Source organism: Pipistrellus hanaki, assembly GCF_964339955.1.
Source record: "Pipistrellus hanaki genome assembly, chromosome: 12".
Taxonomy (NCBI): domain Eukaryota; kingdom Metazoa; phylum Chordata; class Mammalia; order Chiroptera; family Vespertilionidae; genus Pipistrellus; species Pipistrellus hanaki.
The window spans coordinates 1642289-1670074 of record NC_140514.1 but is presented as its reverse complement, the minus strand read 5'-3'; the positions used below and the strand labels follow the sequence as shown (position 1 = coordinate 1670074).

The 27786-nt window shown below is 62.0% G+C and overlaps 2 protein-coding genes across 3 annotated transcripts in view; one reads left to right on the top strand and one right to left on the bottom strand.

Annotated features, from left to right (window-relative positions):
* On the top strand, nucleotides 1–13362 carry PDIA6 (protein disulfide isomerase family A member 6). Its single transcript, XM_084900091.1, has 13 exons — nucleotides 1–184; nucleotides 3338–3479; nucleotides 4802–4859; nucleotides 5197–5323; nucleotides 6591–6691; nucleotides 7716–7846; nucleotides 8359–8473; nucleotides 8906–9046; nucleotides 9590–9674; nucleotides 9787–9859; nucleotides 11180–11338; nucleotides 12321–12417; nucleotides 12925–13362. The coding sequence occupies exons 1-13, from the start codon at nucleotides 16–18 to the stop codon at nucleotides 12991–12993; spliced, it is 1467 nt and encodes a 488-aa protein (XP_084756217.1). The 5' UTR covers nucleotides 1–15; the 3' UTR covers nucleotides 12994–13362.
* Nucleotides 12961–27786, bottom strand: part of ATP6V1C2 (ATPase H+ transporting V1 subunit C2) — a 26013-nt gene continuing 11187 nt past the window's right edge. Inside the window, exons 4-14 of one of the 2 annotated variants that reach the window (XM_084900096.1) lie at nucleotides 25304–25392; nucleotides 23080–23174; nucleotides 22229–22320; nucleotides 21419–21517; nucleotides 20959–21027; nucleotides 20104–20196; nucleotides 19890–19983; nucleotides 16729–16839; nucleotides 15924–16021; nucleotides 14211–14343; nucleotides 12961–14022 (exon numbers count right to left, since the gene is read on the bottom strand). In XM_084900096.1, coding sequence (XP_084756222.1) covers nucleotides 13933–14022; nucleotides 14211–14343; nucleotides 15924–16021; nucleotides 16729–16839; nucleotides 19890–19983; nucleotides 20104–20196; nucleotides 20959–21027; nucleotides 21419–21517; nucleotides 22229–22320; nucleotides 23080–23174; nucleotides 25304–25392 — 1063 coding nt within the window. In that variant the 3' untranslated portion in view covers nucleotides 12961–13932. The remainder of the gene's footprint in view (nucleotides 14023–14210; nucleotides 14344–15923; nucleotides 16022–16728; nucleotides 16840–19889; nucleotides 19984–20103; nucleotides 20197–20958; nucleotides 21028–21418; nucleotides 21518–22228; nucleotides 22321–23079; nucleotides 23175–25303; nucleotides 25393–27786) is intronic. The other variant, XM_084900097.1, reaches the window with a different exon arrangement.

Sequence of the window (27786 nt, the reverse complement as noted above, 5' to 3'; positions counted from 1 at the left end):
AGCCTTCAGGGGCCAATGAGCCGCGGCCACGGCTGGCGAGCGCCTTCCGGCCGCCCCTCCGCGCCGCCGGCGCCGGGCTGCTCGCGGGCCGAGGGCGGGCCGAGGCGGCGGGGGCGCGGCGGCGGCGGCGGCGGCGGCGGGACTGCGGCGGCGCGGACGCTCGGCATGGCGCGCCTGGTGCTCGGTGAGCGCGGCCTGCGTCGTCCTGGGGGCCGTTTGGGGGCCCCGACCCCCTCAGGGCCCGCCGCCCGGGCAGGGCAGTGGCGGGCGCGCGGCCCCGGCCCGGCCCGGCCTGGCGGGGTCGCGGGCCCGGCCCACGCGGGACGCGGAGGGGAGGCTGTGGAGCCCGGGGCGCGGGGGGCGGAAGGGGGTCCGGGAGGCGGGAAGGCGACCTGGGCCGGAGCCCCGCGGGCCCTCGGCGGCGGTGCGGCCGGCGGCCTCGGTGCAGCCCCCCCGGGGTGCGTGTGCGAGCGGAGCGGGGGCGGGAGGCCTGAGGCTGGGCCCGCACCCGGGGCGCCGGGGACCCGGCAGCGGCGAGCCCGGGTCCGGGGTCCGAGCTCCGGGCGGAGGGGCGGCGGGCGGAGGCCGGGCTGCGGGCGGGCGGCCGGGCGCCGGTGGCCGGGCTGGGTCTCTGCCCGCGGCCGGGGTTGGGGTGCAGCCTCCAGGGGACCTGGGTCCCCAGCGCGGACGGGGTCACGGGCTCCTCGCCCCGCCCGTCCTCGCCCCTCGTGTGATGGAGCGCCTGCTTCCAAGGAAATAAACCCCAGAGCGCAGGCCCGGCGTCGCCTCGTGCCGGGAAGGGCCCCCCCAAAGCTGGTCTCGGGGCCCCTCCAATGGGACCGCGCTTCCCAGGACCACACGGAGCCCAGGCTTTCCTGAGGGTGGGGATGCCGGCCTGAGAGACCACGGGAGCGGCGCCCAGGACCCCGCCCTTCCCCGCGCCTCCTTACACCCGTCCCCAACCCCATCCCTATTCCCTTCCCCTTCCCCTTCCCTATCCCCATTCCCATCCCCTTCCCTAACCCCATCCCTATCCCCTTCCCTAACCCCATCCTCATCCCCACCCCCTTCCCTATCCCCATCCTCATCCCCACCCCCTTCCCTATCCCCATCCTCATCCCCACCCCCTTCCCTATCCCCATCCTCATCCCCACCCCCTTCCCTATCCCCATCCTCATCCCCACCCCCTTCCCTATCCCCATCCTCATCCCCACCCCCTTCCCTATCCCCATCCTCATCCCCACCCCCTTCCCTATCCCCATCCTCATCTCCATCCCAATCCCCTTCTCTATCCCCCTCCCCCTCCCCATTCGCATCCCCTTCCCCTTCCCTATCCCTATCCCCATCCCCTTCCCTAACCCCACCCCTATCCCCATCCTCATCCCTAACCCAATCCCCTTCCCTATCCCCCTCCCCCTCCCCATTCGCATCCCCTTCCCCTTCCCCATCCCCCGCCGCAGGGTTTGAGCCGGGCCCCTCCCCGCACCAGTGGCTGTGTCTGGGGCGAGTCCTCCGCGGGGCCGTCCTGAGCGTTCATGTAACACGTCTGCAGAGAGCAAACAGGATGCAGACGTGCTTGCCACATTGCTTGCAGGGAGCATAGGTGGGGGGTTCGGTCTGTTTAACAGGCGCCCACACGTGATTCTGAAAGCCCGATGTGACCAGCCTGCCGGGAGCCCACCGCCGGCTTTCCGGGGGGCTGCTGGCAGGTGTGGGATGGGGATGGCGCTGATGGGGGTGCAGAGCATCCTCAGCTGCTGGGGAGGAAGCGGGGCGAGCAGGACGGCAGGACCACCTGCTCACAGAGGCGCCAGCCGCGCAGGTGTGCGGGGTTCCCAGCCGTGCTCGTTATGGGGGAGTGGAGGGGATGTGAGTTTGAGAGAGAACACTAGTGGTCAGCTCTGACCTACTTTATCTTAAGTGGACCCAGGGTTTTGGATTTCTTGAGGGTTTCTGTGGAGTGGTTGCTGGCTGTGTTTTTGCTGTTGGGATTAATACATCCTTTACCCTGTCTTTCTGAGTATGATGTTTGATTTCCTTCTAACCCTTCCCGGTCAAACTGCCGTGTAATAAGGTTAGAGCTCAAGGCTCTGTCATTAAGGCATTTCCATTGGATAGCCATGTATTGGGGGACGGGGATGCTCTTGTGAGAACGAGGCCAAATTTAAAGACAAACGTCCAACACCTCTATCCTACGTGATCTATAATGATAAAAAATGTAATATGCAAATCAGCCAAACAGCCGGACGACCATCTGGACAATCATGCTATGACACCCACTGGTGCCAGACCAGCCAAGGCGGGTGCGATGCGATTGGTCAGGGGCCGGCCATCGCCCCATGATCGCCCTGCAGAGGGAGGCCCAGGCCACCGGGCTGTGGCAGGTGGGCAGGGCCTCCCTGTTTGGGGTGATCCATCGGGGGACTCCAGGACTGTGAGAGGGCACAGGCGGGGCTGAGGAACACCCCCCCACACACACACACACACACCACCACCATTGCATGAATTTTGTGCACCGAGCCTCTAGTCCTATATAGTAAAAGGGTAATATGCAAATCTACCGAACTGCAGAACAGCCGGTCGCTATGACATGCCCTGACCACCAGGGGGCAGACACTCAATGCAGGAGCTGCCCCTGGTGGTCAGTGCACTCCCACAGGCAGAGCTCTGCTCAGTCAGAAGCCGGACTCTTAAAATCAGGAACAATCTCTTATTTAGCATTGTTTTGGAAGTTTAAAACAATGCAGTTAGAAAACAGTTATATATGAATTTTAGAGGAGGAGGAGAAATTTTGATAGTATTACCAATTTAAAAGACTTGAGTTCTTAAAATATTTGTAAGTCAGTTCAGGTTTTTTTAATATAGTTATAAATTGCATTGAGTTCCTAGAGTAACTAACGAAAATACACTTGGTCCACTCCGCCGCTACAACACGATACACTGTTGGCTTGATGCCACTACTCACGTGACACATCCTCGGAAGCGCACCCACAGCATCGCGAGGGCCTGGTGCTGTGCCAGCTGAGAGCAGTGGAAATAAAAGCACCAAAATGGTCACTGCCCTTGAGAGTCCCAGTCTCGTAGGGGAAACAAATCATTATTTTCCTTCACTTAAAAAAGGGGGCTTCCGTAAAGATGGCATGCTGACATGGCAGCCGAATAGCACAGGACGAAGACGTGAATGGTTTTCCGTGAGAGTGCGCACTGGGCCAGGGGGAGGGGGTTCTGGGGGCTCCGGCAGCCGCAGGGAGGGCAGGGCCCGGGGCAGGAGGGAGCCGGGAGCCGCTGGTTTCCCCCCGGCAGGGGCAGGAGCTGCTGACGCTCTGGTCGCCCCCAGGTCTGGTGAGCTGCACCCTCTTCCTCGCGGCGAGCGGGCTGTACTCCTCTAGCGATGATGTCATCGAGCTGACGCCATCTAACTTCAACCAGGAAGTTATCCAGAGTAACAGCTTGTGGCTCGTAGAATTCTTTGCTCCATGGTAAGTATTAAAAATCGTTGTCTGTTATCTGTGGTACGTTAGAAGGAAAAACGCTATGTAAAATGCATCTACAATAGTTTACCTCCTTCACTGCTTGTTAGAAGTGGACGTGGAGATGCCACAAAGGGTGTTAAAGGCCATGGAGACAGGGCCGTGTGTGTGTGTGTGTGTGTGTGTGTGTGTGTAGGTGTGTGTGTGTATGTGTGTGTAGGTGAGTGTGTGTCTGTAGGGGTGTGTGTGTGTATGTGTGAGTGTGTGTGTAGGTGAGTGTGTGAAAGTGTGTGTGTGTGTGTGTGTGTGAGTGTGTGTGTAGGTGTGTGTGTGGGGGGTGAAGTAGCTAATGATGCAAGAAAGAAGAAAAGGAAACGAAACTTGTAACTCAAGATGGTTCATCTTCAGTGATAAGGAGGATGAGGGGCAGGAGGGACACTAGAGACAGAATGGGGCGAGGGAAGGGAAGGGCCAGTGACCGCTCTGTTTCTGAAGAGGCTGCTGGTTCCTGTGAGGAGGAACCTGGTTCGGTTGGACAGTCATTGTCTTGCTTTACAGTCACTTGGAAAAAGCCCTCGTGGGGTGAAGATGTAATTATATTGAAGTTAATGGTGAACAATGATAGTCAGAATACAGTACATAGTTAAAACATTCAATGAAAACAAAAAACCCCAACAAATAGAAGCAAAGCGCTGGCCAGCGGTGCGCAATGCGCAGGAGGTGTCACAGCCGGAAACGGAGGCCAGTGCGCCTGCAGGCGAGCTGCGTGGTGGTCTGTGACCCAGAGAGGCCCTCGGGGTGAACTGTGCTTCCAGCCGCACACAGGATCGTCAGGCAGACCCTCCCTGGTGGGCGCCTTAGGTCTGCCTGATGGGAGGTTTTCCGTTATTGCTTCATGTTTCCTGTGGCAGACCGGGAAGCGGGGTTCGGGGACTCAGTGCCAGTCCTCTGGATACCGCACTCAGTGCTCTGGTGCGGGCACAGGCAGACCCTCTGCTGGAGGAGTGGGTGCTGCCACATGGCCGCCCAGCGGAGCCACTCGTTAGGCTCACGGACCGGGTACACGCTCCAGCTTCGTCTCTGGTGTGGAGTCGTTCACACTGAGGGGGATTTAATTGAGCAGTAATTAGGGAACATTGTAAAATTATGAGGTGAACGGGATTTTAGTAAAGTCATCAGAAGGGGAGCTCCTCCAGGTTCCTTTTTTATTGATGCTTGTACTCTGTCAGCCGTCACCCGGGCCTGTCACTCAGTAGACTGTTGGTGGGTGATTTTTGAATTGGGGATCAAAGACTAACTGTTGCCTTATTTGTGTTTTTGTCCCCTAAAAGGTGTGGCCACTGCCAACGGTTAACACCAGAATGGAAGAAAGTAGCAACTGCATTAAAAGTAAGTTTTTGAGATGTCCGCATTCACTTGTGTATGTTTCAATTCATGCTAATGAATGAATGCATAATAGGAAATTAATTTGCATATTAAAGCTCAAAACCCTTATATTGATGCCAAGATGATCTAGGAAGCAAAGGTGTAAAGTCCCTTTTAGTTTTTATGTTGTCTGCCTCTCAGTCCTGTTTCCCCCATCGTTCCTCTCGGGAACGGTTTCCCACCGGGAGCCTGTTGGCTGTGTGTGCAGCCTCCGTTCTCTTGTTTTCTCCACGGGAAGTGGTGACGGGTTCTTGTGGCGTCTGCTCAGCTGCCAATGGCCCGTCCTGTCCTCTCTCCGCAGGGGGTGGTGCGCGTGGGCGCAGTGGACGCCGACAAGCATCAGTCCCTCGGCGGTCAGTACGGGGTGCAGGGATTCCCCACCATCAAGATTTTTGGGTCCAACAAGAACAGACCGGAAGATTACCAGGGTAAGGACTTGGCTACCTCCTCCCCTGGCTGGAACTTTCACTGGAGCAGGGGCGGGGAGAAGAGAAAACTAGGATTCTGGAACTTGCTAGCCTGCTCCTCTCCTCTTTGTGCCTAACCCTCCTGAGCCCTGCGGTGCACAGCGTTCCGCCCTGCTGGGTGGTTCTGAAGCCCCACTGGGTGCCTGCAGGTGCAGTGTTTGTATCGCTCACTTAGCTTCCCTCACTGAGCCCGCGCGGCCTTTGCGGTGGCAGCGCGGTGCTGTCCTGTGCTTCCCTGTCTTTCTCTTTGTAACGAAAAGACTGGCTGCTTCATACTCCACAGGCACTGATGTTGAGTAAAGATTTTCCCGTGGTTTTTTGTTTATTTGTTTGCGTTAATCCTCTCCTGAGGATTTTTAGAGAGAGGGGGAAAGAAAGAGAAACATCGAAGTGTGTGTGACACAAGACACATTGATTGGTTGCCTCTGGCACATTCCCTGATAGGCAGGAGATTGAACTCAGGATCCTTTGGTGCACAAGCTGACACTCTAACCACTGAGCACACTGGCCAGGGCTACAAATGTTTTCTTGCTGTGAGCTCTCTGCCTCTCACTGTAGGAGAGGGTCTGGCTTAGCCCTGTGGCAGAGAGAAGGCTTGTAATTTGAGAGTCAGTTTAAACTCCATGTTACCATGGAGTATTTCACCCATGAATCTTTGTCTTGTTAACATAGAGTATTAAAGCTTTTAGACTCCCAAACTATTGAGAAGTAACTACAAACTCCCTGCTTTGTCGCTATGTAAATCGTATCTGTCTTAGTCACTGAGGCAACTGAGAACAGATTCTCAAAGCTAAATGTTACTTTAGTTCCCCTGTGGGTTCTTCTGTACAGTGGTCCTATTTCATTTAAAGTATCACAGGCAGATAAATCATCACAGGGAAGGTCATCAGAGAGGCCAGGCTGGGCCATGTGTGGGGTCCTAATAAAAAGTATTGGGCACGCCGAAACCGGTTTGGCTCAGTGAATAGAGCGTCGGCCTGCGGACTGAAAGGTCCCGGGTTCGATTCCGGTCAAGGGCATGTACCTTGGTTGCGGGCACATCCCCGGTGGGGCGTGTGCAGGAGGCAGCTGATCGATGATTCTCTCTCATCGATGTTTCTAGCTCTCTATCCCTCTTCCTTCCTCTATGTAAAAAAATTAATAAAATATATTTAAAATATATATATTGGGCGTGATGTAGCTAAAGCGTAAGCGATGGCTCGTTTGACGACGCCTTGTCTCCCTGCAGGCGGCAGGACTGCGGACGCCATCGTGGATGCCGCTCTCAGTGCCCTGCGCCAGCTCGTCAAGGACCGCCTCGGGGGCAGGGGCTACAGTTCTGGGAAACCGGTGAGGCTCCGGCTTTTCTGGGTGATGCCTGTGCAGCCTGAGGCAGCCTGGCGGAAGATAGGTTTCTTTTTAAAACACTGCACATTGGGGCGCTTTCCTTAAAACGTAACAGGAGTTGGTCCCCGAACCAGAGGGAGTCAGCCCTCCCGCTTGCTCTTTGGCCACCTCAACCACCGTCATGGTAGCCAGTCAGTCCAGTGCACCCTGCCCGTCCACGGGCCAGGAGCCAGCCCCAAGGGGGCCTCCTCGGCCCGCGGCCGGGAGAGGAGTGGGCGCAGAGGGCGACCACCAGGCCACCCTCACGTGGCACAGAGGAGAGGGAGCCAGCTGCTCCAGATGGACGGCACAGGTGGAATTGGGGTGCCTTCTTGGCCCAAACCGGGGGCAGTGAGCCCGAGCTGGGGGATTCTCCATACGCACAGGGCAGAGGAGAAGGAAGTTCCCGCTCTGGCTGGTGTCAGACGCCCTGGGTGAGAGGTGACGTTTAGCCGCCAGGGGCTTAGGCTCTTGTGAAGGGCGATGGTTCTTCCTGACAAGTGAGCAGCCGTCCCCGAGCTCCGGGCCGTGGTTCAGGCCAGAAGCTGGGCAGCTCCCGGTTCCCGGGGTTCCCGGGGTCGGCGTGGGAGAGGACACTGAGGAGAGGGAGGGGGTCCTTTGTTTTTCTTGGCCGGAGAGACTGAGGGGGCACCAGGCGCGGCACCCGGGCACCCGGTGCGCTGGGGCTGAGTCAGAGTGGTGGTGGTAAGGTGACTGAGCCAGGCCGAAGTTTAGAAAAACCGCAAGTGACTGAATTAGATGCCTGTTGTGCAGTACTGAATGTACTGCAGGTAACTGTTTGAAACCAAGTATTGTCTACCCAGCAAAGTAGTATTACACAGTGTCCCTCACTGGGGAAAGTAGTTTTTACTGGAAAGAAAAACTCAAAAAGCATTAAACTGTAGAGGCATGTTGTCCTCGGTGTGTTTAGAAGGGGGTCCTGTTCCTTCGGCTGCTGTGTGGTGTAATGTTTGATGTCACATGACAGGGTCGAAGTGAAAGTTCAAGTAAGAAAGACGTGATCGAGCTGACGGACGACAGCTTTGACAAGAACGTTCTGGACAGTGAAGACGTTTGGATGGTTGAGTTTTACGCCCCCTGGTGTGGACACTGCAAAAAGTAAGTGCTTCTAACCGCGTCCTGTAAGGCACTGAGTTTTCAGGACAGTGACCGGGCTCTCTATGGGGTTTCTGTTCTTGTGTTTCACTCTCCTTGTCCATTTTGCCCACCTGCCACCTGCCTGTAGCAACCACCAGTCTGTTCCCTGTGTCGAGGAGCTTGGGGTGTGTGTGTGTGTGTGTGTTTAGATTCCACATATAAGTGAGTGTGTAAGTTCCTTTGAAAAGCGGAACCAGAACATAGATAAAACCATTATCTCCTCCCAAAAAGCTCTGACTCAGGAACGATGCACATCGGCATTAGTACTAGGAGTTTCCTCTGGCAGATTTTCCAAGGTTAACACTGAGCTAAGCAGTCAGATTAGGGGGTGACCAAGGACTGGAAGCAAATGGAAGGCCGCAGCATGTCTGTGTAAGTCCAGGCGGAACATGTTTTCCAAGTGTGCCGCCCTGGGCGGGAGAAACTCGCACTCGGGTACAGCACTGGTGCTGAGGTGAGGGTGTTGTTCGCAGCCTCGAGCCGGAATGGGCCGCAGCGGCCTCGGAGGTGAAGGAGCAAACGAAAGGCAAGGTGAAGCTGGCGGCGGTGGACGCCACGGCCAACCAGATGCTGACCGGCCGGTACGGGGTATGTATCAGGCTCTCTGTGAAATCACACCGTCCGCCGTGCTTCACCCGAACCCAGGCCTGCACTGAGGCGGGAGGGGAGGGGCTGTCCGTCTTCTGTGGCCGCCTTCTCGTTAGAGCTAACGTGCAGGGACCTGGGGCAGGACGGGAGCTTCCCCCGGTGTGGCACTGTTTCTGTGGCTTCCCCGGAGCCTGGAGTCCCCAGGCTTGTCCAGTGTCCGGACGGCTGTGGAGTTGTCCGCTTGTGCAGAGCGGATAGGTCACGTTAGCACCCTGCCTTCCAGACCAGGGCTTGAGTCGGCCTGTTAGCCCCTGCCTCACAGACTTGGGGTCATCCTTGGACTCCGCTGCAGCCATTAAATTACCCGGAAGGTGGTTTCAGAAACATAAAGACTGCCTTGCTTCTACTAAATGCTCCTTTGGTCTTTAACAGATTAGGGGATTTCCTACGATCAAGATATTCCAGAAAGGCGAGTCTCCTGTGGACTACGACGGGGGGCGGACCAGATCCGACATCGTCTCCCGGGCGATGGACCTGTTTTCCGATAACGCTCCGCCTCCGGAGCTGCTGGAGGTCAGCGGGCGGCACACGAGGAGGGATGCCTCCGCCTGGCGGGAGGGGGCGGTGGGCCTCTTCAGAAGGAGCTCCTCTCTAGAATCCTCTCTAAAGTGTTTCCGGACTTAAACGTTAGACTAAGGTGACTGCACTGTGAGAACAGGTGTAGCTGAGCTGCTCCGCAATGGAATGGGTCTTCCCTTCTCATGCCGAGAGCAGCAGCCGGCATTGCTGAGCACTGAGCTATGTTCGGGCTCTGTCTGCTTTGTGTAGATTTTCCTCTTAATGCTCATATGAACACTTAGCAGTAAACACTACTTTTAATCTCCATTTAACATATGGGGAAACTGAGGCACAAGAGCTGCAAATTCATATAAATGTGACACGATTCAGTGCCAGACGTGCGAGTTCTCAGCCCCCACCCGGCCGCTGAGGGCCCGGACGGGGCTCTGGAGCGTGATGGGCGGTGGCTCTGGAGCAGCAGACGTGTCACCGGAGATGCCCGCTCTGCTCTGCTCCGTAACGGAAGGGGTGGTGCTCAGTCTCTGTCTCCGGTCCCAGATCATCGGTGAGGACGTCGCCAAGAAGACGTGTGAGGAGCACCAGCTCTGCGTGGTGGCCGTCCTGCCCCACATTCTGGACACGGGTACGAGGAACAGAACTCGCTGCTCCGAGACGTCTCCTAAAGCCATTAGTGCTGCTCACGCCTCTACGTGTGTCTCTAACTGTCTGTGTGTTTGTGTGTGTGTTTCCATCAGGAGCTGCAGGCAGAAACTCTTACTTGGAAGTTCTCCTGAAGCTGGCAGACAAGTACAAGAAGAAGATGTGGGGGTGAGTGATGGAACCTTGTCCCTGTCCTCTGGGCAGCAGAGGGGGTGCTTCCCGAGGGGGTGGCTCCTCTGGTTTCTTAGCACGGGTTCCGATGTTTGTTCATTTAGGAAGAAAAGAAGTAATACAGGTTCCTTATTTATCAGGCAGCTATTGGTCACATTTTTTCATATGAATTGTAGTTTAGATGGTGGTTGGAATCCCAGGCTAGCAAGCAAAAGTGTAATTAGTAACATAGTTGACTTCTAGAATGGCCTTGAAGGCTAGATGAGGAGGCAGAGACGGCTGCTTCTGTAGCTCCCCTGCAGCGGCCAGCCCTAGACACAGTTTAAACAAAGGAGCCTCTGTCCCTCCCTCTGCCTCTGGCTTCTCCTCCTCATCCTCGGTGCCGTCCGTCCCCGTGTCACCCTCTGTGTACCTCGTGTCCCCAGCTGCCACCTCACTGCGCTTCGTACTTTCTATTGGTTCAGTCAGCATGTATTGTGTTTACCGACTGAGAAGGCTTCCTCTGTCATTTTCCATTTTCACTTTTGTGGAAGTTAAGCAAAGAAATTTGGTTGAGCATTTTTAAAAAAATTAAATATATTTTATTGATTTCTGAGAAGAGAAAGGGGGAGAGAGAAAGATCAATGATGAGAGAGAACCATTAATCGGCTGCCTCTTGCACGCCCCACACTGGGGACTGAGTCCCAGCCCGGGCCTGTGCCCTTGACCGGGAATTGAACTGTGACCTTCTGGTTCATAGGTCAACGCTCAGCCACTGAGCCATGCCGGCCGGTTGGTTGAACATGGTTATACATAGTGGGGCAAAAGTAGGTTTAGACTTGTGAGGACATGAAGCAATTTATTCTTGCATTATTTACTAATTAATGTAGATTTTCCATGTGAACAACTGTAAACCTACTTTTGCACCACTCTCTATGCATTGGATAATGATATCACATCCATAACTTTTAAAAAAGTAATTATTACATATGTTATAACTGCCTAAGTGATGCATACATAATTATCTAAATGACACTGGTAACAAAGACAGAATGTGCACAAGGCTTTCAGGACAGTGTTTTAGAGACAGAGGGGAGGGGAGAAACTTAGGGGTACACAGACCATGGGGGCTTGTGGAGTTGGGGTTCAGAAAACATGAGGGAGAAACTGGAGTTACCCAGGAGCACATATAGAATACGTTGTTTTTAAAACTTATCTTTGTTCTTATTTACTTCATAAAATATTTGAAGTGTAATCTTTGCTCTTTAATCAGGATCGCTAGTTAGGACCTAACTGAGTGGAAGGGGCCTGTGCCCTGACACCGGTCTGCCTCCCCAGGTGGCTGTGGACGGAGGCCGGCGCGCAGTCGGAGCTGGAGAATGCGCTGGGGATTGGGGGCTTTGGCTACCCCGCCATGGCGGCCATCAACGCGCGCAAGATGAAGTTCGCTCTCCTGAAAGGCTCTTTCAGCGAGCAGGGCATTAACGAGTTTCTCAGGTAGCCTTTTGTCCTTTCCAGTTGTTTTTGTTTTGTTTTTGCAGTGGGTTTTGATCGAAGCTGGGTTGGTGTAGAACAGGCAGTAAGTTTAAACAAAGAAACTATTTTGTACTTGACGTTGGAGTCTCAGAGGCTTCTCCGGTCCTGTCCTGTCTTTCCCACGGGAAGATTCTGCAGCAGAGCTGGTGCCCATGCTTCCCGCTCTCCGGTCACCTCGGCCTTCTGCGCCGTTGAGATCAGACTCTTCCCGGTCTCTTCCCGATTCGGAAAGGTCTGGGCGGAAGCAGCCTGTCTCCCCATTCCCCCCGAGCGTGCTTTGTGCCTGTCCTCGATGACACGGTTTCCGTTTCTGGGCGTTGGTGTTGGGTAGTGACTTCAGAACGGTGCACACTGTGAGCAGCGCTCATAGCAGGTCCCAGTTCTCCCCGTGCGGACAGCGCCTCCTGGGGGTTTCCCAGGCCCACATCCCGTGCCCTTCACAGAGCTCCTTCGGGCTCCTTTCAGCAGCCGGTGCTCACCTGTGGGCTCCCGGGGACGGTCTCTCTCGGCGCCTGCCCAAGGCGGGGCTCGTGTCCCCCTGAAGCCGCGCGGCGAGGGCAGTGCTCGCTCTCCCGGGGTCGGTCCCAGGAGGCCTGCGGAGTCAGGGCTCTGTCATGGCAGGGCCTCTGCTTGCGTCGCTCTGAGGAGGGGAAGGGAACTGCCGTCCTCCACAGCCTTTCTGGGCTTAAACTCCCAGCGGGGGTCATTTTACAGGCTGTGTGTGTGAGCAGAATATATGTGCCGTCCATTAAATCAGCGCCCTGTGGATGCCGAGCCGCAGGGTTCCAGGCCTGGGGGGTCCTGCTTGGGAAGGCAGCGCCGTTCCTGGCGTGTCCGGGAGCCCCGGGGGGTCTGCGTGAGCCCCCGGCAGGCCGTCCGCTCCGCTGTCCCTTCCCGGCACCGCGGTCCCATAACGCCTGCGCCTGTTTGCTGTTTCCCCCAGGGAGCTCTCCTTCGGGCGAGGATCCACGGCGCCGGTAGGAGGCGGGGCTTTCCCCGCCATCAGCACCAGAGAGCCGTGGGACGGCAAGGATGGCGAGGTGAGTCCGGGACGCGACGGGAGGCTGTGTGTGCAGGACTCGTGGCGGGACTCTGTCCTCGTGTCCTTCCGGTCTTTGCTCCTCGTGAGCCGAATCCTTCCCGTCGGACCCAAGCCCTCGCCTGACACCAGAGGCAGCACAGCCTCAGGGAGGCCCTCTCTCAGGACGGCTCACCCCGTCCTGTGAACGATGGCTACGTGGCATTGGGTGCTCTTAACGCAGACGCCCAAGACAGAGCCACAGGTGCTGCTTCCGGACAGTCCCCGGAGTGAGCGTCACCTTGAATTCGGGCACCTGCTTACAGCATGTGAGACACGGCTGTGACATGGCCGCGCTGCCGAGGCCAGTAAATCCGTGTGCCCGTGCTCTCCGCTTCGCCCCCGGCGGCGGAGGCCGGGTCGGGCAGAGCCGGTGGTGTGGCCCAGCACCGCGGTCATCCTCAGGGAGGCTGAGCTGGGCCGCGGGCCTGCGCCTGCGCCTGCACGGGCTGACGGCCCTGTCTTGCAGCTTCCTGTGGAAGACGACATCGACCTCAGCGACGTGGAGCTGGACGACCTGCGGAAGGACGAGTTGTGAGGCGGCGGCCGCGGTGCTTTCCTGGGAGCGGGTGTTGCCGGCGGTGGAAGAACGTCCCTGCCAGCAGACCAGCGACCGGGCTCGTCACCAGGAAGTAGCACTGATTGGTCATTGGGAAACTGCTACAAGGACCTTCTGCATCTCAAGAAAACAACGGAAAATTCTATGAATTGTGGCCAGCGGACCGGTGGTGTCTGTCACGTACTGTTTTGAAGGAAACTGCTGGGCTGTTGACACACTTTCCCCTCTGACTGCTGGGTGTTCTCGGAGGCTGTTTCTTATGTCAGTTTTTTAATGTGATTCTTTCATTTGAATATTAATGGCTTTTCCATGAAAGAATAAAATAATATTTTGGACAATGCCAACAAATGTATGAAATGAGTGTCCAGTCCCACATTCGGAGTCTGATGTTAGCTGGCGAGTGCATATGGTGGTGCCGCTGGCCCTGATGTCTCCTCCTAAGAACGTGTGGGCTGGTGCCGTCGGGAAGCCCGCACAGCACCTCCCTCCCGGGCCGCAGCCAGGCTCCCAGGCCTGGGAGGGGAGAGCGGGCTCGTGGAGGACACGGGCAGGCCCCGCGGCGCGGGCCGCGGCGGCGGCGGCAGGGAGCAGCTGGCTGTACAGTCGCGCATGGTTTTCCGTGTTGCTGCCAAGTCCTCCCAGCGTCCCTGAAGACGGGACATGAGCAGCAGGTGGCTCTTCGGAGCAGCCCCGTCCAGGTAAGACGTTCGGGGAAGGGCAGTGTGGGTCACTCAGGGTGGAAGGAAGAGCCCATCGGAAGGACCGAGCACTTCTTTATTGTAACTTACAAAAAATAAATACAACTGTGAGCAGCTTCTGCGAGCAATTTCTCTGGGAAGCTAAGTCCTGAGGAGACAGCTGTCCTGCGGAGGGACAGGAGCGTCCGGCACGCCGTCCGCAGGGCACCCGCTGGGCGTGCTAGTCGAGAAGGCTGAGGTCGATGCGGAAGTACACGTACGGGTAGTAGTCTTGGTTGTTGAGTTGCAGCCCAGGGATGTCCATAGCCGCCTGCAAAAAAGGCGGCCTGCACTGAGTGCCCAGCGAGTGTCCGGGTTTGTCTTTACTCTAGACTCTGACCATATACGCTGCCCTGCTCAGCCTACCTCCCCTCCCCCCCCTGCTCCCTGGTCCTTCCTCCCCTCCCCCCATGTGGAGGGGCTGCGGACGGACAGCGCTGTGTCCGGTTGGGTACCTACGTCCAGCATGCTGGCAGCTGCCACCTCGTCCAGGTGTCTGAAGACAGAGTTCAGGACCTCACGCAAGCGCTTGGTGGAGGATTTCTTGTGAGGCTGGAGGAGCACAGCCTGGAAATTCACGGGGAGCCCGTACCTTCCCGGACAGAAAGCGGTGTGAGGCGGTTACTCTGAGGCCAGTGTGGGGACAGGGAGCTCGACGGGACTAAGAGCGGGTCCCGATGGAGAGCCACATGCGGCTCTTTGGCCCTTGAGTGTTGAGCAAAGGCCAGTTTAGGAGTACCTTCATTAAGTTAATAACAATATACCTATTGTACCTATAGAGTTTAAGTTTAAAAAATGTGGCGCTCAGCCGAAACCGGTTTGGCTCAGTTCGATTCCGGTCAAGGGCATGTACCTTGGTTGCGGACACATCCCGGTAGGGGTTGTGCAGGAGGTAGCTAGTCGATGTTTCTCTCTCCCTCTCCCTTCCTCTCTGATATCAGTAAAAACGGTTTTTAAGAAGGACCTGGCAGCTCTGCACGTACAGAGCAGAGGGAAAAGGCAAGCTGCACAAGCTTAGGTGTCAGTGACCCCAGTTGGGGACACGGAGACTGGGAACCATTCGCCCCGAGTACGGGCGGGCGTGGGACCGCGAGGACCGTCCCCAGGGCCCGGCTCTGAGCGTGGCTTTTACAGTGCTCACGCCGCACAGCCGCCGGGACGCCCACCACCGCGGCAGGGCCGGGCGGCTCATCACCAACGCCAGCCTCTGAGACGCGGAGGGTGAGGAGCAGGGCCAGCTCCGTCTGCGTTTGGACAAAACCGCCTCGGCAGCCGCGGGGAGGATGAACCAGGCCAAACCGGGTAGGAGCCCACGGCAACAGCCGGGCCAGCGAGGCGGGAGAGCGGAGAGGAAGCAAACACAGGCTGGCAGGTTTGCGAGAGGGTGCGGGGTGGAGGCGCGGGGCTGGCAGAGAGGGCGCTGGAGTAAGGGGCTGGGAGGGAGGGAGCCACCTACCCAGAAACCTACGCTGGAAGGGCGGGACCGGAGTGTAGGAGCTTGGGCAGCCAGGGGGCTGGTGGGAGGGGATCTGGGGCAACCTGCAGTGCAGGGGGAGGGCCAGAGGGCACCTCGGGATGTGTTCAGGACATAGCACAGGTGCCAGCACCCACAGCAGGCTTTAGAAATAGTCCCCAGGGATTCCACTCTCATGAACACATAGGACTGTGCACATCTGCACGTTTAAAACGCCCAGAACAAACTGCATCTTAGCCGTGTTCTCTCTCTGTTCAAGCTTCAGAGGGTTCTATTCATTATTTGTGCTCATCTATCGTTTCTAAAATCTCCGCGGTGAGCCAACCTATTTCGCTGTTGTGTTTTAAAAGTGTCCCACGTGTTGGTCCTGGTGGTTTGCTCGGTTTGGGTTTTACTTCCCTGGGGCCTTGAGAGGTGGGCTCCAAGGTCAAGGTGGGAGGGGCTGGTGTGCTGCAGGGTCCCCAGGCCCTGGTGGCTAGCGGCCGGGGGCCGGGGGGGCCAGCGGGGGGACCAGGAGGCACCTGCCGGGGCTGGCAGGAGAGGGACAGAGCAGCGGGCAGCAGGGGCCTCGGGCGGAGGGAGGGTTTACCGGGCCCGGAAGTCCTGGGCCTGGGGAGGCAGGAGAGGAGCCCTGTGGCCCCAGCGCTGCTGCTCCCGGCCCCCCACCCCGGACGGCCCGCCGGCCCCTCCTGACCCACCTGAGCACGGACTCCACGAACACGCGCAGCGCCTTGAGGTGCACCCAGGCGATGAAGGCTTCGCTGAAGTTCACCTTGAGCCAGCGCAGCAGGGGGCCCTGCGGAGACGGGGCCGTGACCCTGGCCCTCCGCCGACCCAGCCAAGTGGGCCTGCCCGCCACCAGCCCGTCACCTCCAGGCGGCCGGACAGCGAGCCCTGAGCCGAGAAGGAGCCCCGGGCAGCGGAAGCAGCGAGTGGACCCACAAGGCCCCGGCAGGCCCAGGGCCACACTCCCCGGGGGGCCCGGGGCCGGGAAGCTCAGCGGCCAGCCACCGGCGCATGCGTGGGGCCACCGCAGACCGGGCAGCCCCTGACCTCAGGCTCTCGGCAGGCGGCTCCCGGCTCCCATCGGACTCCGTGCTGCCCTGGCCGGCCCCCGCATCACGCTCTGCCCACGAGCCCCAGGGCATGCGGGGGGCACTAATGCTGACGTGGCCGGTCATCTGGGGGGTCCGAGTCTCGCAGCAAAGGCTCTGAGCCACCAAGGTCAGGAGGGGGTCCCGCGAGCTGCCCGCCCCCGCCTGCCCCCAGCAGGGCCTGCCCGTCACCAGCTCGTCCCCTCCAGGCAGAGCAAGGCACCTCGGCCCATAAGCACCGTCCGCTGTTGGGGGGCAGGGCCGCCCCAAAGAGGCCCGGAAGGCCCCGCTCCGAGCTCCCTGAAGACCTCAAAGCCGCGGGAGAGGACAGAAAGGCAAGGATCCGCTCGGACACCGCGCTGGCGAGGGGCGACATGCGAGCGGGACTCCAGGGCCCCCGGGTGCTTACCTCGCCCTCGCCCTCACTCTCTCTCTCTCTGTCGCTGTGCCCCGCGGCGGGCCTATCGGGGTTCCCTAGCGGGGTTACCTTAACCCTGTGGTCCGGGAAGGTGGATGGTCCCTTTTTAAGAGCAACACAGGAAGTTTGCTAAAGGCACAGAAATGACATGAATCTTTCAGGAGACGCGCATCGGAAACTAACAATTCTCCTGCAGGGAAGGCAGGCCCCGGGGTGCCGCCCCCTCCCCAGGGCTGGGGTGCGGCCCTGTCTGCGCCCCGGCGGCCGGGCGGGCGTGGGGAAGCCCTCGTGTGGGCCCACATTCCGGGGGAAGAGCCGGTCTCTGGCAGAGGCTGGGATTGCACACCGCTCCCTCCGCCTGGCCTGGGTCAGCGCCTGCCCCCTCCGGGAGCTGTCTGTCTAGGCCAGCGGTCGGCAAACTGCAGCTCGAGAGCCACATGCAGCTCTTTGGCCCCTTGGGTGTGGCTCTTCCACAAAATACCACGGCCTAGGCGAGTCTATTTTGAAGAAATGGCATTAGAAGAAGTTTTAAAAATCTGGCTCTCAAAAGAAAAGTCAGTCGTTGTGCTGTTGATATCTGGCTCTGTTGGCTAATGAGTTTGCCGACCGCTGGTTGCCAGGGTGTCTCCGCCCAGCCCAGCCGCGGCAGCCCCCTTGGCCTGCAGGGTGTCGGGCATGCAGTGAGCACACGCACCCTTTACCATCTCTCTCTCAGGCGGGTGGGCAGCTGGGGAGACCCACCTGTGACCTCAAAGGGAACTGACAGCATCCGGGACCTGGCAAGTAACCAGAAAGACACAGGATGCCGCTCATGTCTGCCCCCCACAGGCTGAGGGCTGAGCCTGCGGGAGCGGGGCGGGCTGGCCCGCTGGCCCCAACCCTGGCGCACAGCGAGGGCCGGGAGGGACCGAGTGTTTCCGAGCTCCGTCTCCTGAGGCCTGGCAGGGCTCCCGGCGGGGCCGGCAGAAGCCCACACGGCGAAGAAGCACCGCGGGAACCCGAGAGCTGGCGCAGGTGTCGGCTCTGGTGTCCGTCACCGGGGTCCTCGGGGGGCTGTGCCAGCGCACGGTGGGTGCCCGGGGACCCACCCACCCGTCCTCCGGGCGGGACCTGCCGCCCGACCCCTGTGGGAGCTGCTGTCACCTGGCTCCGGTCCGGACCCCGAAGAGACCTGGGGAGAGTCCCCAGGTGTCAGGGCTGCGGCTCAGACGCCACCCCTTTGGGTCTCAGCTCTGGTGGTGAGCACCTTCCTGCCTGGGTGCTGGGTGCCTGGGTGTGTGGGTGTGTGGGTGCGTGGGTGCCTGGGTGCCTTGGTGTGAGGGTGCCTGGGTGTGAGGGTGCCTGGGTGTGTGGGTGCCTGGGTGCTGGGTGCCTGGGTGTGTGGGTGTGTGGGTGCGTGGGTGCCTGGGTGTGAGGGTGCCTGGGTGTGTGGGTGTGTGGGTGCCTGGGTGTGAGGGTGCCTGGGTGTGTGGGTGTGTGGGTGCCTGGGTGTGAGGGTGCCTGGGTGTGTGGGTGCCTGGGTGCTGGGTGCCTGGGTGTGTGGGTGTGTGGGTGCCTGGGTGTGTGGGTGCCTGGGTGTGTGGGTACATGGGTGCCTGGGTGTGTGGGTGCCTGGGTGCTGGGTGCCTGGGTGTGAGGGTGCCTGGGTGTGAGGGTGCCTGGGTGTGTGGGTTGCCTGGGTGCTGGGTGCCTGGGTGTGTGGGTGCCTGGGTGCTGGGTGCCTGGGTGTGTGGGTGTGTGGGTGCCGGGTGCCTGGGTGTGTGGGTACGTGGGCCTGAGGCCTTGGAGCCCAGGGCTCCAGCTTAGCCCTGTCTCAGAGGATCTGCAAAGTGTGTGCATCCCTTTAGGGTGCACGTCCATACACATACGTGTGCACGTGTGCTTATGCTTGTGGGGTATGTTTTATGCTCAGTTCCCATGGACTCTCACAGGGCCCGGTCCAGTCCAGGGGGGCTCTGAGAACCCCATTTGGGGGCCCCATGGATGGTGCTCACTCCTGAGGGGCGGCCTGTCTGGAGTCCCTCTGAAAAGGCCATTGAGCCCGACCGGTGTGCTCAGTGGTGAGCGTCGCCCTATGAACCAGGAGATCAGGGTTCAGTTCCTGGTCAGGGCACAGGCCAAGGTTGCGGCTCCATCCCCAGTGTGGGGCGTGTATTAGGCAGCCGATCCATGATTCTCTCTCATCCTTGATGTTTCTATCTCCCTCTCCTTCCCCCTCTCCCTCTCCCTCTCCCTTTGTCTCTCCCTCTCCCTCTCTGGAGTCAATAATAAAATAGTTTGGAGTGAAGAAAGGCCATAGACCCGGAGAGGTCAGGCCAGCTGTGCCGGGCGCCGGCCCGCGGCCCGGAAGGCCCGGGCAAACACTCGGCCAGGAGAGCCCTTGTGGCTTCGCACGCCCTGCGGCTCGGTGTTTACACACGGCCTCCCTCCCAGAGGCCGGAGCGAGCACACTCCACCATCCTCCCTGCATCGGGCGGGTGCTCCCAGAGCCCGCCCGCCAGGCCTGAGGGGGGACCCCACACTCCCCCACCGCCCAGGGCACCCCGTCTGGAATGCGCCCATCTTCCAGAGCAGCGGACGGAGCACCCGTTCAGACACCAAAGTCTGGTCTCCCTCTTGAGCTCGGCTGCCCTCCGCGTTTCCCAGCGGCCGCTGTCGGGAATCTCGGGGGAGCACCCCCTCTTAGCTGAGAGCACGGCGGGGTAAACACGGGCGCTGGGGGCGGAGGCGGCACGCCACGCCTGGAACTCACGCTGCCAAGGACGGCCGCTGACCGTGGCCTCCCCTCCGGGCGGCCCTGCCTGCAGCCGGCCAGCCGTGCTCGGCCTCAGGGCCCAGGCAGGTCCTCTCCCGGGCCTGGCTCAGCGCCCTCTCAGCGCCCCGACTTCTCAGCGACAACGGAGCCATCCCTTCCCGGGGGGCAGTGCCAGGGCCCGGGGAGAACCCGGGGAGGGCAGTGCCAGGGCCACCGTTCCCAGCTCAGTGCTACCTCCACATTACCTGTGCTGTCACCTCCCCAAGGCCCCGCTCTGGCTGCCCCAGGAGAGCACGTGTGCCTCGGGGAGGGGGGGTGTGGGGGTGCCCAGGGGTGTGGGGACGGCAGGGCCCTCTGTCCCCGTCTGTGGGAACCCGCGGCCTGAGGCCGTACTCACATATTGTTGCTTCTTAGCGGTCAGCAGCCTGGCCATCTCCTCCCGCTCCCGGGTGATCTCTTTCTCGTCATAGTAAAACTCCCGGACCATGAACCTGACGGCACACAGGCCGTCACGGGGCGGCTCCTTCCCGGGGCCCTGGCCCGCCCGCCGCCTGCCGCCCGCCGCCCGCCGCCCGCCGCCCCGCAGCCCGCCACCTGCCGCCCGCACTCACTTGTTCTCTTTGGCTCTGGCTTTGAAGTCGTCGATCACTTTGCGGAACAGGGTCACCGTGAAGAGGCCGCCCTCCTTGTCCTCGCAGATCAGCCTGCGGGAGACCGTCCGCTCGTTGGGCCGGGCCGGGCCGGCCGGCGGGCTGTCCTCGCCTCGGGCGGAGGCCCCACACCGGGCCTCCCACGGCCCCCTCCCCCCTGGCCCCCCTCCCTCTCCTGCCCGTTCACTGCTCCCCAAGCCGAGCCTCGGGGGCCTCAGGCCGGGGAGGAGGGGGCGGAGCCTGGCTGTGCCGCGGTCTGGGGCGGGGGCACGGGGGCAGGCAGCATGTGGGGGCTCAGGGTGTATGTGGGGGGGCTCAGGGCACCCTTCACCTAATGCCTGAGAGGCAAGGCCACTCCTGGGCCTGGCCCCCTGGCGGGCCCAGCGCCCTGGCCTGGCATGCAACAGGCAGGGTGAACCGGGAGCCGGGGGAGGGGCGTTTCAGTTGGTGGAACAGCCCACAATGGCCCCTGCACGGCCAGAGTCACAGTGCTCTCGTCAGACACACCTCCTGGCACACGTCCGCGGAGAGCCACTGCGGCCGCCGTCCCCACCCCCACCCTGTGGCCGCCGCGGCCCGGCCCTGGCCTGGCCACACCAGCCGACAGGCAGAGCGGAGGGCAGTGACGGAGGGCCGCAGGGAGGGCTTCCGGAGGAGGGGGCAGGGAAGCCACGTCCCCAAAGCTGGGGGCACCCGGCACATGGTGGGCACGTGGCCACGAGGGCACCGCGGGCGGAGGGGCTCCGACGGGCACGGCGCTGGCGCCCACACACACCGGCCTCCAGGGACCCCCGGGGAAGCCGGCATCTCGCTCACTTGGTTGACCGAGGGACCACCATGTCCGAGAGGGACTCGTAGGTCTTCTGCCACTGCACGTAGTTCTGTCTGCGAGGACACGGGCGTCAGGGATTTCCGCGGGAGAGGCTGCGGGTGTCCCCGTGTTCAGGAGGCTGGGCACCCCTTTTCCCAGGGACCGAGGTGACCAGGACTGGGCCCTGCAGGGGCTCTGAGCCCCCTGCCCAGCCCGACCCCGGGCCGGCCTCCCCGTGAGGCCCTGAGCCCCGGGCAAGGCCAGTGTGAACAGCTCGGCCAGCGGGCTCTGCACGGCCTGAGGCGAGAAGCTGACACCGCCACCCCCGGCTGCGGGCGAAGGCAGCCTGTCTGACGCCTGGCGCGTAGTAGGTGCTGAGGCCTGGCCGCTGCGGCCACTGCCGTTAGCCGGCAGGCTGGTCCCCCCCGGCTGCCTCGGGGCCGCCGGCCGCCGCCCGGCACTCACGTGGGGACGATGACCAGCAGGGTGACCAGGTACTCGGAGTCCAGCACAAAGTCGTCCTTGTTCACGATGTCGCTCAGGGTCCGCGTGAAGAGGTTCGCCCTGGGCAGACGGGGTGGTCAGCAGACAGGCCCCCCCGTGGGGGCGGCACGCATGGAGCACCCACACACACACCCCGGGGGGACACGGGGGCAGCCAGCGTGCGGGGGGGCCCCGGGCACCCCCAGCCCCGCGTCCGGGAGGCCAGCACTGCGTGGCTGGCAGGGCCTGGCACTGCGCTGCCCTGTGCGGCCGCCGCTGCTGGCAGGAGCCCGGGGCGGCTGCGGAGGCTGCTCCAGCGTCAGGTCGGCGGCCGGCCCCGCAGCTGCCCGGTGTTCAGGGCGCGGCCGGCCCAGCGAGAGCTCCGTTCCCCTTCGCAGGCCCCGCGGGCCGGGCGGCCGGGGTCTCTCACCTGAAACGCTCTCTGCCGCACGGAGCCGGGGCGGCATCGGGGTCAGGGTATCTTTAGCACCGGGATCGAGGCCACTGCCCGCACCCGGGCTGATACGCTAACGACCGCCTGGCCGCGCGCACAGGCCGCAGGGCCAGCTACCGCCCCCCGCGCCCACCGCGCTCCCCGCGCCCACAGCTCTCCTGGGCCCCGGGGCTCGGAGAAGCCCCAGCGGGTGGCGGAGGGCACGGGCAGGAGGGCGCCTGCTCCAGCCTCCCCTCCCGGCCTGTCTGTCTGTCTGACTGACTGACTCGCTCTCCCACAGACACAGCCCGCCACCCGGACTTGCCCCTCGAGGACCCGCGCTGTGCGACGGCACTCACTGGGCCTTCTGGTTCAGGCTGTCCAGCGTGGCCTTGAGGGTGCTGTAGGCGGCCGTGCGGGCCTTCAGGTCCGTCTCGATCTGCGCCAGCTGCTGCTCGGAGAAGCAGACGCGTTGGACGCGTCGGCCAAACCTGGCCATGGTGCCACCCATCGCTCCCGGTGCCCTCAGACAGCGCCCGCCCGCCCGCCCGCGGGGTCCCCGCGGCCTCCGGGGGCCGCCCCTGCGCCCGGGCAGCCCAGAATCACTGCCCCATCGTCTGACCGGCCGGGGGCTGGGACCTCTGACGCGGTGATGCCCATGGAGCCGCACCCACGTCCCCGCCTTCTGGCCCCACCCACGTCCCCACGGGCAGCAGCGGCCTGGCGTGCGGAGATGCCGGCCGAGCACAGGACAGAACAGGGCGGGTCCCAGCCGCCACCTCCCTCGTCCGCCCGCCCGCCCCGCCCCGCCCTGGGCTCTGCCCCCTCTCCCCCCCCCCGCCCCGCGGACGCCACAGGAGGCCTTGTTCCTGCTGACACGCTCCGGCCACCGGCCGGCGGGCTGTGCCTGTGAGGCTCCCGGTGGCCGAGGGAGAGGGGACACCCGGGTCCCGGAGCCCGGCGCTCTCCTCTGGCAGAGCCGGAGGCCGCTGCTGACCAGCGTGTCAGCACCGCGGGGCCGCGCCAGCTGGCACCCCATTGTCACGGGCACCTCGGACGAGGGCAGGACCCCCAGGGCTGTCCCAGGCCTCAGAGCTGGCAGGAGCCGAGGGGTGAGAACCCAGCCAGGGCCCAGTGCCATGGAGGGCCCACTGTCCCCGTCACAGGATGTGAGGTGTCCCCTCTTCCCCCCCCCCCCCCCGTCTCTCACCTTGGCCAGGGTGTCCACCAGGCTGGGCAGCGGCTGCTTGGCGGGGTACTTGGCCATGTCCCACTCGAAGTGGGTCACGAAGGACGTTAAGTCAACTGGAAGGACAGACACCGCGTCAGCGCACGTGGAGCGGCTCCCCCGGGGCCCTGAGCCGCGCACGGGGGGCAGGGCGGCGGCCCCGGAGCCGTGCGGGCCGGACCCGGAGGGGAGCGCCGGCGGAGGGCGGCCGGGGACGGCGTCTGGCCGAGCTCGCACCCGCGCCCAGACCCGTGTGTGCGTGGGGAGGCAGCGCTCTCCCCACGGCGCTCTCCGTCCGGGGCCCGCCCGGACCCGCAGGGAAAGGAGACCGTGATCTTTTAACACAGCCGCCTCTGTCAGCTGAGCGAGCCCTGGGACAGAGGCCCCGGGCCCGGGGGCGCCCGCCCGGCGGTGTGCGGTGCTGGCCGCGGGGCTTGGCCCTTCCTCCACCTCCACCGCGCACAGGGGAGAGGAGCCCAGAGCCGGCCCTGCGAATGGGGGGCCGGCGAAGGCTGGTGTGGGCCGGCCCCGAGGCTCCGAGGAGCAGGCTCCTGCCCGCCGGGCCCCCACAGCTCAGCCCGGCCCGAAGCCGCCGGGGTCACAGGCCAGCCGCCCGGGAGCCGCAGGCGGGCCGCCCGCAGGAAGCGGCTGCAAAGCCCAGCGTGGCCGCACCCGGGACCCGAGCCCAAGCGCCCCCAGTGCCCCCGGTGTGGGCGGCCCGCGGGGCTGCCGGGCGGCGGGGGGAGCTGGGGGTTAGGGAGGGGGAAGGGAGGGGGGACACGCTGCCCTCTGGGCTGGGCGGCTGCGGTGACAGGGGCGAGGGGCCGCTTGGGAACCCCGTCGGCCCCGGTCACCACGCCCCACACCGGCCCGGACCCGCCTCCCGGGGACATGGGGGCGGGCGGGCGCCACACGGAACACGCACAGCAACAGCACGCCACCTACTCTTTAGACATTTCATCTTTTCCTTCAGACCTGCAACGGAGAAGGCCGTCAGCCCACGCGCTCACACCGAGGCCCGGGGCTGCCCGGGATGTCCCTGCCGATGGCACCGACAGGGCTTTCTGAGGGGCCGGGAGGGCCGCACCGGCCGCCACAGACACCGCACCACCCAGTCAGCGCCAACGTGTCCGGAGTCAGGGGCACCGGAGTCTCAGGCCCAGAGTGAACCAGAGCATCTGGGGCCTAACCCCCCACTGGGGATGTGCCCGCAACCAAGGTACATGCCCCCAACCGGAATCCAACCCGGGACCTTTCAGTCCGCAGGCCGACGCTCTATCCACTGAGCCACACCGTTTAGGACTCACACTGAAATCTCTTTTTTTTCTTTTTTTAAGGGTCAAGCTTTTATATATATTATATATTTTATTGATTTTTTACAGAGAGGAAGGGAGAGGTATAGAGAGTCAGAAACATCGATGAGAGAAAATCATTGATCAGCTGCCTCCTGCACACCCCCCCACTGGGGATGTGCCCGCAACCAAGGTACATGCCCCTGACCAGAATCGAACCTGGGACCTTTCAGTCTGCAGACCGACACTCTATCCACTGAGCCACACCAGTTTCATCTCACACTGAAATCTTAAGGTGTGCAGGAGGCAGCTGATCAATGTTTCTCTCCCATGGATGTTTCTAACTCTCTATCCCTCTCCCTTCCTCTCTGCAAAAAAAATCAATTAAATATATATATAAACACAGATGTCAACCTTTAAAAAAAAAAGAAAGGTTTCGGGGTGAGGTCTCCCTCCGCACCCAAAGGCACCCTCAGCCTCGATGGGGAAAGGGACGGAGGGTGGGGGCTGCGGGCAGGATGGAGCCTCCAGGCGGGAGAGGGTGAGGCTGGTGGAGAGGGTGGGCAGGCCCAGCAGCCACCAGACCTCCCCGTACACGTTTCCACTCCACAGTTCACAGAGGGTTTTGGGACAGGGTAGAAAAAGTGCCACAGGGGGCGGTAAACCGGCCAAGGGGCCTGTTGTCCCAGTGTCGGGGTGTTGAGCTAACAGCAGGGCGGACAGGGCTGGTTGGGTGTTGCTACCCTCAGTCTTCCCATCTGTAAACCGGGCAGTCCCCCGGGAGGGTTTCTGTGGGTTCAGTGGACCGGGTCACTGGCTTCCGAGCGGAGAGCACGGCCTGTCCCCGGGGCCGGGGGTGGGATGAGGATGGGGAGGAGGTGGTATGGTTCCGGGCGCTGCGACGGGCCACCTACCTCCGTTGGCCAGCAGGTTCTCCTGCACCTTGCCCGTGGCGATGTCCTCCATCACCTCCACCACGCTCTGGGCCATCCGCTTTATGAGGCTGCGGGGACAGAGCAGGGCCGCTGAGCGCCGGGACCCCTCCCCCTGCCGGGACCCCTGTGCGGCCGCTGGGCCGGCGGAGGCCCCACGGGAGGGTTGTCACAGGAGGGACGGTGCCCGCAGCCCCGCAGCCCGGCCGTGCAGCTTGTGCCGCGGAGGAGGCGGGGCTGTCCCGCGGGGGGAAACCAACAGGAACCGAGTGTGCACGTGTGGCGCCCCGTGCGGGCTGTTCCTCCCGCGGCGGCTCTGCCGGTGCCCGCGGGGCCGTGTCCCCGGAGCGGGACTCCCTGAGCCTCCGGCCCGGCTCTGCTGCCCGCCGGCCGGCGTGAGGTCCGAGCCTGCGTCCTCAGTGCGGGCGTGGGCCCGGCGGCGGGCTCGGGTGCCGGGAAGGGAGCCGCTCGGCCTGGGCAGAGCGTGGAGGGGCAGAGAGTCCGCTCCCAGAGGCGGGCGTTCGAATCTCAGCGGAAAACCGCCAAACCAGGAGCAGAGTCTGTAAGTTCTGACGGTCGGTCTTTGCCTCAGGGCCTCTCTCCGGGCTCCCAGGCTCCAGGCCATGTGTGAGTGTGAGTGTGTGTGTGTGTGTGTGTGTGTGTGTGTATGTGTGTGTGAGTGTGTGTGTATGTGTGTGTGAGTGTGTGTGTGTGTGTGTGTGAGTGTGTGTGTGAGTGTGTGTGTGTGAGTATGTGAGTGTGAGTGTGTGTGAGTGTGAGTGTGTGTGTGAGAGTGTGTGTGAGTGTGTGTGTGAGTGTGTGTGTGTGAGTGTGTGAGTGTGAATGTGTGAGAGTGTGTGTGTGTGAGTGTGTGAGTGTGAGTGTGTGAGAGTGTGTGTGTGTGAGTGTGTGCGCACAAAGAGCGGGCACCAGGTCATTGGCCTCCAAAGGGGCTCGGCTTCTCTGGCTGGTGGCACGGGCGTGTTGGCCGCACAGAGCGTGGAGGCAGGGCCGGGCGGGGGGGGGCGAGGAAAGGGGGGCAGGGGGCGCCAGGCCGCCCGGACGGAGGAGCAGAGGGCGGGAGAGCAGCCTGTGTGTCCGATCTCGGCACATTTCCAAAGACCATGCCCATCCAGGCCCGCCCGTGGCACCTAGGCTGGAGGTTCCCTTTGCTGACCCCTGCCCCTCCGTGGAGTGCACCAGGTGCCAAACGTCCCATAGTCATTGCCTGGTGACCATCACGGCCGGCGAGTCCCGCACGCCGGAGGGGACTCTGACGTGACAGCGTGGGAATGCCTTCTCAAACGCCAGCGCCTGTCCCGGCTCTGAGGGCGGGGGCCGCCTGGCGGAGGGCAGGACTGGCCTGGCCCGGTGCTGGGCCCCCCCCTCACCTCCGGCCTCACAGCGAGCCTGGGTGCCCCAGCGCAGCCCCGGCCCCTCCCAGGGCCCCCTCCCCGGCTTCCTCCCCAGCCCCCTGTGCTCCCCCTCCAAGCTGGCTCCCTCCCTCCTTCCCTCCGAAAACACATCTCAGCGGCCATCGCACTGTCCAAACTCTGCGTGGTTTCCCAAGACGTCTAACCCCTCAGCACAGGGGCAGGCGAGAGCCCGGCCGCCCCCCCTCTCTCCGCCCCTTTCTCCCCCGCCGCCCTGGGGCCCCTGGCTCGCCTGCCACCCCCGTGAGCCACGGGCGCGCCCCGTGGCACCGCGTGTGGCTGCTCATCCCCGCAGGCGGCCCAGGTGCCACGGGAAACAGAAACAGAGGCACAGCACCTGGCAGCCCGCGCCGGCCGGCTGGGCGGCTGTGGGTCAGCAGCACCCCCTCCGGTGAGGCTGCCGGGAGGGCTCCGGGGGCTGAGCCGGGCGAGCGGTGCTGATGGGGGGAACGGGGCGGGGGAGGGTTTGAACCAGTTTTTGGAGCGAGAAGGAGAACCGGGAGCTCACACAGCAGGACTGCCCAGCTGCTGCCAGGCAGCTAGAAAGGACACACACCCAGAGGCATTCGCTGGTGTTTGTCTAACACACACACATACACACCACACACACCACACACACACACCACACACACCACACACACACACCACACACACACACACACTCACACGCACGCACACACACCACACACACACTCACACGCACGCACACCACACACACACACACACACCACAACACACACACACACCACAACACACACACACACCACACATACCACACACACACACACACACACACACCACACACACCACACACACACACACACACCACACACACACTCACACGCACGCACACACACCACACACACACCACACACGCACACACACCACACACACACCACACACGCACACACACCACACACGCACACACACACACACCACACACGCACACACACACACACACCACACACGCACACACACACACACACCACACACACACACACCACACACACACCACACACGCACACACACACC